The following is an 11,573-nucleotide window of genomic DNA, read 5'->3' on the forward strand; positions in this document are numbered from 1 at the left end:
GGAGATCCTGCAATGCTGCGCTTTCCGGTGCGAGGTCGCCATTCTAGCACCTTGGGACCCCAATGTGTACCTACAGGGTTTGGAACTATGTGCTCTGCCCAGTGCCACTACAGCGTCGCAACCAGTTCTGTCTGCTCTGGTTCTCCTACAAATCTCTTCGTCTTTTCTGATTGGAACACTCAAAGCATAGCTCTCTCCGTCGCCCGCCGAGTGACTCTGGGCTTTTTATGAGGCCCATAGTTGGAGATGTCTCGGATGCAATAATGTCACCACTGGCAACACGATAGTTGGAGATGTCTCGGATGCAATAATGTCACCACTGGCAACACGATAGTTGGAGATGTCTCGGATGCAATAATGTCACCACTGGCAACACGATAGTTGGAGATGTCTCGGATGCAATAATGTCACCACTGGCAACACGATAGTTGGAGATGTCTCGGATGCAATAATGTCACCACTGGCAACACGATAGTTGGAGATGTCTCGGATGCAATAATGTCACCACTGGCAACACGATAGTTGGAGATGTCTCGGATGCAATAATGTCACCACTGGCAACACGATAGTTGGAGATGTCTCGGATGCAATAATGTCACCACTGGCAACACGATAGTTGGAGATGTCTCGGATGCAATAATGTCACCACTGGCAACACGATAGTTGGAGATGTCTCGGATGCAATAATGTCACCACTGGCAACACGATAGTTGGAGATGTCTCGGATGCAATAATGTCACCACTGGCAACACGATAGTTGGAGATGTCTCGGATGCAATAATGTCACCACTGGCAACACGATAGTTGGAGATGTCTCGGATGCAATAATGTCACCACTGGCAACACGATAGTTGGAGATGTCTCGGATGCAATAATGTCACCACTGGCAACACGATAGTTGGAGATGTCTCGGATGCAATAATGTCACCACTGGCAACACGATAGTTGGAGATGTCTCGGATGCAATAATGTCACCACTGGCAACACGATAGTTGGAGATGTCTCGGATGCAATAATGTCACCACTGGCAACACGATAGTTGGAGATGTCTCGGATGCAATAATGTCACCACTGGCAACACGATAGTTGGAGATGTCTCGGATGCAATAATGTCACCACTGGCAACACGATAGTTGGAGATGTCTCGGATGCAATAATGTCACCACTGGCAACACGATAGTTGGAGATGTCTCGGATGCAATAATGTCACCACTGGCAACACGATAGTTGGAGATGTCTCGGATGCAATAATGTCACCACTGGCAACACGATAGTTGGAGATGTCTCGGATGCAATAATGTCACCACTGGCAACACGATAGTTGGAGATGTCTCGGATGCAATAATGTCACAACTGGCAACACGATAGTTGGAGATGTCTCGGATGCAATAATGTCACCACTGGCAACACGATAGTTGGAGATGTCTCGGATGCAATAATGTCACCACTGGCAACACGATAGTTGGAGATGTCTCGGATGCAATAATGTCACCACTGGCAACACGATAGTTGGAGATGTCTCGGATGCAATAATGTCACCACTGGCAACACGATAGTTGGAGATGTCTCGGATGCAATAATGTCACCACTGGCAACACGATAGTTGGAGATGTCTCGGATGCAATAATGTCACCACTGGCAACACGATAGTTGGAGATGTCTCGGATGCAATAATGTCACCACTGGCAACACGATAGTTGGAGATGTCTCGGATGCAATAATGTCACCACTGGCAACACGATAGTTGGAGATGTCTCGGATGCAATAATGTCACCACTGGCAACACGATAGTTGGAGATGTCTCGGATGCAATAATGTCACCACTGGCAACACGATAGTTGGAGATGTCTCGGATGCAATAATGTCACCACTGGCAACACGATAGTTGGAGATGTCTCGGATGCAATAATGTCACCACTGGCAACACGATAGTTGGAGATGTCTCGGATGCAATAATGTCACCACTGGCAACACGATAGTTGGAGATGTCTCGGATGCAAAAATGTCACCACTGGCAACACGATAGTTGGAGATGTCTCGGATGCAATAATGTCACCTACTGGCAACACGATAGTTGGAGATGTCTCGGATGCAATAATGTCACCTACTGGCAACACGATAGTTGGAGATGTCTCGGATGCAATAATGTCACCACTGGCAACACGATAGTTGGAGATGTCTCGGATGCAATAATGTCACCACTGGCAACACGATAGTTGGAGATGTCTCGGATGCAATAATGTCACCACTGGCAACACGATAGTTGGAGATGTCTCGGATGCAATAATGTCACCACTGGCAACACGATAGTTGGAGATGTCTCGGATGCAATAATGTCACCACTGGCAACACGATAGTTGGAGATGTCTCGGATGCAATAATGTCACCACTGGCAACACGATAGTTGGAGATGTCTCGGATGCAATAATGTCACCACTGGCAACACGATAGTTGGAGATGTCTCGGATGCAATAATGTCACCACTGGCAACACGATAGTTGGAGATGTCTCGGATGCAATAATGTCACCACTGGCAACACGATAGTTGGAGATGTCTCGGATGCAATAATGTCACCACTGGCAACACGATAGTTGGAGATGTCTCGGATGCAATAATGTCACCACTGGCAACACGATAGTTGGAGATGTCTCGGATGCAATAATGTCACCACTGGCAACACGATAGTTGGAGATGTCTCGGATGCAATAATGTCACCACTGGCAACACGATAGTTGGAGATGTCTCGGATGCAATAATGTCACCACTGGCAACACGATAGTTGGAGATGTCTCGGATGCAATAATGTCACAACTGGCAACACGATAGTTGGAGATGTCTCGGATGCAATAATGTCACCACTGGCAACACGATAGTTGGAGATGTCTCGGATGCAATAATGTCACCACTGGCAACACGATAGTTGGAGATGTCTCAAATGCAATAATGTCACCACTGGCAACACGATAGTTGGAGATGTCTCGGATGCAATAATGTCACCACTGGCAACACGATAGTTGGAGATGTCTCGGATGCAATAATGTCACCACTGGCAACACGATAGTTGGAGATGTCTCGGATGCAATAATGTCACCACTGGCAACACGATAGTTGGAGATGTCTCGGATGCAATAATGTCACAACTGGCAACACGTACCTGTCTACTGTTCGAAGACTGGACTTCAAGATTTGCATTGCTTTTGTTTTTTTTTAAATATAACCCTTCTCATTCTGAGAGGAGAGCCATGCTTGGAAGCGAGGCCGAGGTGACGATGAGTTGAGATGATGCAGATGATGACATTAAAAACTGACTGAAAATATTGAAATTTTTCTGTTTCAGGTTCCTGTTTAAGTTACGGACACTCTTGCTGGGGAGGTGAGTACAATGGTTATATTATATAGTCCGTAAAAAATGACTTCACACGCGCCATTTTAACTTTATGGGTCAACTATCATGTCAAAAGTACGATTTATCTTTAAAATAAGGACTAAAATCGTACTTTTGACATGAAGTTTGACACAAAAAATTAAAATGGCGCGTGAGGAGTCATTTTTTTATGCATTATATTAAGCTTAAAATATTGTTTTAATAATATATCACATAGATTACTTTAAATAAACCATAAAAATCGATAATAATTATTATTTTAGGTATGTTAAATTTTACTACAAACTTCTGAATTCAAAAGTTAGGAAAAGAATAACTAAATTGGGAGCCTCTACTCGCCAACTACCCGCTCTACTCTCCAACGTAACTTATAACTAAGGCTAATAAACTCATGCTACTCTAAGTTGGAAAGTTTTACGTTGATACCAAATTAAAAATCCGGTGAAAGTTTCCTTCCACATGTATTGATAATATTATGATAAGCAAAGTTTAATAGACTAGTCTATTTTTGGTTTAGGGATCTAACTTTATTATGTTTTTGTTTTTTTTGTATATTTAGTTGTGATTTTTATATCTAGTTTTGGTCTAGCGATCTAACTTTTTCATATTAATACGATCTCATGTAATGTGTTATTCTTTTTATTTATTTGCCTTTGAACGCAAAATGATTTGTGTCCATAATTAAATTAACATATTCAATTGTGAAAAAGAGCCATGATAGTCTAGCGGTAAAGACGTTCCTCTCCTATGCGGGAGGTTGGAGGGTCGATTACTGGCACCCACCCGTAGCTTTTCGGAGCTATGTGCGTTTTAGGCAATCCAATATCACTTGCTGACGATGAAAGAAAACGTGAGGAAACCTGCTTGCCCGAGAGTTCTCCATAATGTTTTCAAAGGTGTGTGAAGCCTGTCAATCTGCACTTGGTCCGCGCGATGAACCATGGCCAAACCCTTCTCATTTGAGAGGGGAGCCGACGCGACGATGGGTCGGTCATGATAAGGATGATGATTAAATTGTACCTTCACATAATTAAAACTTTGAAATGTATGGAGCTGGCCACAATGTGGATTCCTGGGGTTTATTTTCGACATATTCAGCCCGATGAGTGTCAGATATTGTATCGAGCATGTGAAACTGTAGGTGCTTGTTTTATCTCCAAAATGGAGTATCATTTCTGTATTATCTGTTTTATATCAATGACAGGGCTTCTGCTTAATCCGGGATACCAATAATGATTAAACGACGTACAGTGACGCTTATATTTACCCACTTAAATTGATTTTCAAAAATATTATTGATACAGTGTTTGTTAAAATGTGTAGGACCGTGATCTCTTCTTATAGTGTTGGTTTTTCGTTTCGTCAGATCACAAAGGTAAGAGTTAAAGAAGTATTCACATCGAAACTATCAGTTACGTTTCCGTTTTTGACTTGCATTTAGTTGATTTTGAGCATAAATTCGAATAAACTGCACTATTTCAACGTAATAATAGCTATTTATTATTTGTGTGTTCAATCATTTACCGAACACGTATAGCTACAATTATCGCGTCGTCGTCGTCACAAGCGGCATCTGGTCGCCGGCGCGCCTCGCCCGCCGCTAGTGCGGCTCCGATAGCATCTGCCTACCCGCGATCACGCTGCTGATTAGTTGTTACTACTGCCAGCCATAAGTCTACGGCCAAGCTATGAACCTACGACCGCAAACCTCATGGTCAACCACTGAGCACGGCTCTCCTCTTACAATACGAAGGGTTTAGCGATAGTCTACCTAACTACTAGATACCTAGCTGTAAAATCATCATCATCATTAACAACAACCCACCATCGGCCCACTACGAGCAAAATGAGATGGTTTGACCATGGTCTGCCACGCTGGCCAAGTGCGGATTGACAGACTTCACACACCCTTGAGAACATTGTGGAGAACTCTCAGGCGATGTTTTCCCTTACTATTAAGGCCAGTAATACCTATTAGTTAATTGCTTAAAATATAACTCCGAAAAGTTAGAGGTCCGTGCCCAGAATCGAACCTCCGAATAAGGAACCGTTTTATCAACTGAACTACCATCGCTGTGATGTGGCCGTGATATCTACACTAATATTATAAAGAGGAAAACTTTTTTTGTTTGTTTGTTTGTTTGTTTGTTTGTTTGTTTGTACTGAATAGGCTCAAAAACTACTGGACCGATTTTAAAAATTCTTTCACCATTCGAAAGCTACATTATCCACGAGTAACATAGGCTATATTTTATTTTGGAAAAAAATAGGGTTCCATAAGATATTTGGGTTTTTCGGACACAAGGTGTAAAAAATCAACTAGAAAAGTTACTTATTTTGCGTACGCTGCCTAAACTATAAAAGATAGAACCATAAAATGTTCTAATTAATTGTAGATCTTATAAATATCTACAAAAAAGTCCGCGACACACTATACCCATCTATGTCGAGTGAGGCACAGCAACCATTTTTTTATTTAAAAATCTTGAATTTTTTTTGGACTACATTTAAACGCGTTTATTTTACTCATGCTATTAATCCTTATCAAAATAAATGATTTCATCACTAAGAACAGTTTATGGAGATAATATTTGGTCTTTGAATGATTAAAATTGGACGTTTGGTTTTGAAGTTATGGCGAAATTAAAATATTACGATTTCTGCTGCACGGCCCGTTGTCTACACTAATATTATAAAGAGGAAAACTTTGTTTGTTTGTTTGTTTGTTTGTTTGTTTGTTTGTTTGTTTGTTTGTTTGTACTGAATAGGCTCAAAAACTACTGGACCGATTTTAATATTATATAAAGAGGTAATGTCGTTAAGTTTGTTTGTAGGGGGTAATCTTTAGAACTACTGAACCGATTTTAAAAATTCTTTCACCAGTAGAAAGCTACATTATTCCTGAGTGACATAGGCTATACGGGATCTTTAAAAACCTAAATCTACGCGGGCGAAGCCGCGGGGATCAGCTAGTACAATAATAAAATGGTGAGCGAATACAACATCCAAACAGAAATCTTACGTGAATTCAATATCATAGTTATATAGGAAAGGCAATAGGTATAATATTGTGAGCAATTCGTAACATTTTGCGATAATACGAGAGAAATTCGATAATATTGCGGTGGCATAATAATAATGTTATATTATAATCCTTATGGACTATACAGAGTGTAGCCAGAACGCTGGCAAAAACTAAGACAGGTGATAGTATTGATGATTACTGATATGACACCACAAAAAAACGCGAAAAAATGCGAAAGATAATAAAAAAATCCTATATTTGTAAATTTAAAGAAAAAAAACGATATATCTAAATATTATATAAAAAGAAAAGGTGACTGACTGATGTATTAACGCACAGCTCAAACTACTGGACGGATCGAGCTGAAATTTGGCATGCAGATAGCTATTAGGACGTAGACATCCGCTAAGAAAGGATTTTTGAAAATTCAACCCCTAAGAGGGTAAAATAGGGGTTCAAAATGTGTGTAGTCCACGCGGACGAAGTCGCGGGCACAAGCTAGTAGTAAATAAAATGGCGTTAAAAAAATCCTGTTTTAGTCATTAGTCATTTCCTAACTTAATAAAAATGGGCAGATTAATATTATTTTAATATCAGTGTCAGAGTAATCATGGTTAAACCCCAACCAAAATGGCGGCGAGGTAATTACGAATGTGTTCACGTACACGTCCGCCCCACGTGGTGACGTGGGAGGGGAATTAAGTCGGCCTAATGAATTTAGACGTTCAGCATTCATTTGACATCATTAAAGTCATTTTAGCGGCAATTTTTGACACACAATGGGGCCGATTCTCTTGTACACAATCTCTAAACTAAACTTAACTAACAGGTCTAAATCTAGTGCTATCCTTTTCCGCAAGCAACATTATGAAAGGGATAGCAATAGATTTAGACGTGCCATTTTAGTTTAGTTTAGATTTTGTGTACAACGGAATTAGCCACACTACCGCACTAAGGTACTAGCCGGGGTAGAGCCAGCTCGGACCGAACACTAAGCTATGTTCAAGCTAAACTAAGTCAGCTGAGCTGTACGAAGCTGAGCTAAACTACAGTACATGTACCTTCATCGGCCTTTAGAATGACATTTCGGCTTTGTAGAGCTGTCTCTGTCCTCCTACCTATATGACGTTTTGTCGGTCTCATCGACAGAGACAATGCTCTACAAATCTGCTATCTCCTTCTAGGTCAATGTACAGTACTGTAGAAACATGTCCCGTGCACACCAAACCTAAGCGAAAGCTGTACCCGTAGTACAAGATTTTACGTCTCACCAAACCAAACCAAATTCGAGAGTCGAAATACTTCCCCGTTACAGTAAACTGGATCTTAAACGTCTTGTTTTAAAGCTCAAGTTTGTCTACACTTCTACAGCCAGCGCTCCAAGCGGAAACATTGCGAAATTAAAATCAGTGGCATTGAATATTTGACTTCAATTCAAGGCTATTTAGGTCCATTTTACTGTAACGCGGAAGTATTTCGACTCTCGAATTTGGTTTCGTTTGGTGAGACGTAAAATCTTGTACAACGGGTACTGAGCACAACACTGGCGAAGGAAGTGTCAAGGGGTGCCAGGGGAGGCGCGAGGGGCTTGCATATTTGAGTTAGCTCACACAGCGATAGTTTGCAGTAGGTATGTTATAATATATCAGAAGTACCTACTTCGAGGCTTCCTAATGTCCAATCTATTCTTGAACTGATTAACAGAACTTGACATAACCACATCCTTAGGCAATTTATTCCATATGCGAACAACTCTGTTGGTCAGTGTTTGAATGGATTTGACGATGGCAATTGATATTGTAGCTTCATATCTTGTGCTCTTAGCTCCTTCTCTGAAACATGCTCTTTAAATGTGTATGTTTTAATTAGAGCGCCTCTTTCTCGTCTGAGTCCAAACTTAACAAAGCTTTTTTACAACTTTTTTCTTTACAAGTCTTTGTTCATAGGGAAGATATTTTTATAGTGAATAGACATCTTCTAAGCAAACGTGTATAGGCTGCATCATCACATGGTCCAGCTACAGCCAAGCGCTTGCTGTAAATTAAGAAAAGGTTCGAATCCTGAAAAGCCTTTCCTGAATGTGTTGTCTCGTCGCTTGTGTTCCAGCGCACGGCAAGCGATCCGGAAAGCCTCCTGCGGCCGCGCCAGGCTGGTACATCACCAGGATCCTGCGACGGATGGCCGCCAGCAGCGAATTGGTAACTCATTTTATTACATAAGTACTTGATTCACTAAAGTTGCGTCGATGAAACGACTAAGTATGGTGCGCTTACCCGGTGCGGGCGAGCGCGGTCGACGTGCGGGTGTGCGGGGCGTCCCCCGCCTCATACCCCGAGTGTCACCTCGGCCTGTCGCAGACCATGACAGCGCGTTCATATAATTTGAGAGAGCGTAGGTAGCTAGAGATAATGCAAGAGGCAATTTGTTATTCGACTTTTAAAAATTAAAGAGATTCTTAATTCGGCGTATATATTTTACACACCACTACTTTTTAATTAGGTAGGTACCAAAAGTGCTTCTAATTCTGGGAGGAGACCCGGGCTCAGCAATGAGCCCGCGATGAGTTGATCATGATGATGATGAAATATTTTAGGGGGAGCACAGGCAAACAAGAAGGGTTTTCAAGGAACTAAACTAAATTTACAGGCCTAAATCTAGTGCGATCCTTTTCCGCAAACAACATTATCAAAGGGATAGCAATAGATTTAGGCGTGACATTTTAGTTTAGTTTGGAGATTGTGTACAATGGATTTAGCCACCGTGGTTGTGTCAAATGTCCACACCTCACTAGTTTTTTTTACGATGTCATAAAATTCCAGCTAGGATCTATAGAAAATTGAGTAAAATACGCAGAAAAATTAACTTTAAAGCTTGACTTGTTGTCAAAACAATAAGGTAGGCGGTTGAGTGTCAAATGTAGAGAATAGAAATAAAATTAAGTAGGTAATTTGTTTAGGAATCAACTACAGTTTTTATCAACGATATTTAATTTTTATTTTTTCTCATAGAACCGCCCGAAACAATTGGACAGTCCAAACGATGACGCCATCTACCGGGTGGAGGATGACACGCCCTTAAGCAACAGGTTTATGTGAGTATTTGACGATTCGTGTCTAGAATTTAGCGAAGCGTTTTATTCTTCACTCACTAGATGGCATTTTATTACATCACAAAACGTTCAATAGATGGCGACAGTTGTGTTTTTCTATGTTTTCAGTGCTTTCAGTCCCCAACTAATTCTATGTCAATGCCCGAGGATGAAAAATGTGATTATCACATTTTTACAATCTCAATGAAAATAATTTGATTGATTTGTTGATAGCCAACTGGGACGAGCCACCAATTAAAGGTGATTGCGATCATCACGCTGAATCTGTCAAACTATTATAATATAATGCATCGGTAGAGTTCCGGGATAACGATTGACAAATATGTTTGTTTCAGAAGCGAAAGTGAAGAGGTTCCTGTAGAGCGAGCAGCGAAAGGTCTCGAAGCGAAACCTATGATAGACGATGATGTGCTTTCCAAAATGAACTTATGGCAAATCTTGGTAAGAACGACCTTCAACTTATTATTTGCAGTTTTTGCAATCTAGTCACCAACTACGTAGCATTACAGTTCATATTTCAGTAAAATGCACTTTGGTATTTTCTCAAACTAGCCCAAACCTGAAACCTCTCGCTTAAAATAAAATGCTTTGAAATTTTTGAATATTTATAAGTTCTAAAAGAACGCACCGAATTGAGCACCTCTTCCTTTTTTGAAAGTCGGTTAAAAAACTTTAGAAAGGTACAAAATACTAATTTACTGGTAGCAAAAGATTCCCAATCATAAATTCCCGGGTTTGATTCCTAGACAGGTGTGTTTACGTAATGCTTAGATAGACAAAACTATTATTTTTCAGAGGGCAGCGTCCGACGAAAACTGAACAGGGAACGCATCGACTGAGCACTCTTCATTATTTCTTACCCGTGGCCGAAAATATATCCAATTTAATTGAATTAACTTATTGAATTTATTGAATACTCCAGCGAAAGGTCAATTGTAAGGCTGGGTTGCAATTGACTCTTGTAATATATAGAATAAGTAATATAATATGTATGTGCCATTGGTAAATGTACTTTTATTGTATACTTTATATTTCTTCACTTCATATTTTATTATACAAAATAAACTTAATTATAATATTGTTGTTGGTTAAAAATTAACATATATTTTAAATAAATCAATTTCTTATTGTTAAGGATTTGGATGATTTTTGATAGGTGGTAGGTTTGATTTGCCTTAAGGGATACCTAAGTTAATTTAAAAAAAATAACGGAATGAAATTCAATTTTTTTTAAACTGGTGATTAAAGACAAAAATCATAGATACCTACTTATTATTTTCGAGCTATATTTTGGAAGTGAAAAATATCCCTATGTCGTTTTTGTATTTTTTTTACTCCAATCTAAGTAAAATAATAATACTTATATCGTATACGAATGTTTAATAAAAAGTTAAAAAAGGTTTAAAAAACTTTGACATAATGTGGTTTGGCTCAATGTGTGTACATTATGTTAACGGTAGTCTGTAAGTAAGTACTAGATAAGGGCAATTACTGTATTACCAAGTGATGTCGTAACGTGTAGCGCGTGCTGGAAGGGCACACGGTTCATACTTCCCTGCAAGTTGGTGTTCACTACTGAAAAATAAAAAATGGCCTGAAATATAATATAAGGCATAATTATTTACGTTGTTTTTGTTTTATTCTACTTGTTACTTTCGTATGTTAGTGTCACAGGTATTATCAGTAGATACGCATTCAACTAGAATAATATAACAATGTTATAAAATAGGTAAGTACTTAAGTTTCACTAGGGCGTTTCTTTATATAAAAGGAAAAGGTGACTGACTGACTGATCTATCAACGCACAACTCAAACTACTGGACGGATCGGGCTGAAATTTGGCATGCAGGTAGCTGTTATGACTTATGTCGTAGGCATCCGCTAAGAAAGGATTTTTGAAAATTCAATCCCTAAGGGGCTGAAATAGGGATTTGAAATTTGTGTAGCCTACGCGAACGAAGTCGCGAGCATAAGCCTATATTTTATAATTTATAACTTAAGTACTCGAATTTGTTATAAAATGGTATAAAACCTTGACAGTAACGAAGTTAGT

General features: G+C 39.8%; 1 protein-coding gene across 2 annotated transcripts in view; it reads left to right on the forward strand.

Moving 5' to 3' along the window:
* The window catches only part of CCHa1 (CCHamide-1), a 33,875-nt gene extending 22,765 nt beyond the window's left edge, over positions 1–11,110 (forward strand). For both annotated transcript variants that reach the window (XM_034972881.2, XM_069501271.1), the window contains 5 exons: positions 3,339–3,374; positions 8,518–8,609; positions 9,420–9,502; positions 9,856–9,961; positions 10,316–11,110. In XM_034972881.2, the coding sequence (XP_034828772.1) occupies positions 3,339–3,374; positions 8,518–8,609; positions 9,420–9,502; positions 9,856–9,961; positions 10,316–10,339 (341 nt within the window). In that variant the 3' untranslated portion in view covers positions 10,340–11,110. The remainder of the gene's footprint in view (positions 1–3,338; positions 3,375–8,517; positions 8,610–9,419; positions 9,503–9,855; positions 9,962–10,315) is intronic.
* Positions 11,111–11,573: the final 463 nt, after the last annotated feature.

Source organism: Maniola hyperantus, chromosome 10 (assembly GCF_902806685.2).
Source record: "Maniola hyperantus chromosome 10, iAphHyp1.2, whole genome shotgun sequence".
In the NCBI taxonomy this organism is placed as follows: Eukaryota; Metazoa; Arthropoda; class Insecta; order Lepidoptera; family Nymphalidae; genus Maniola; species Maniola hyperantus.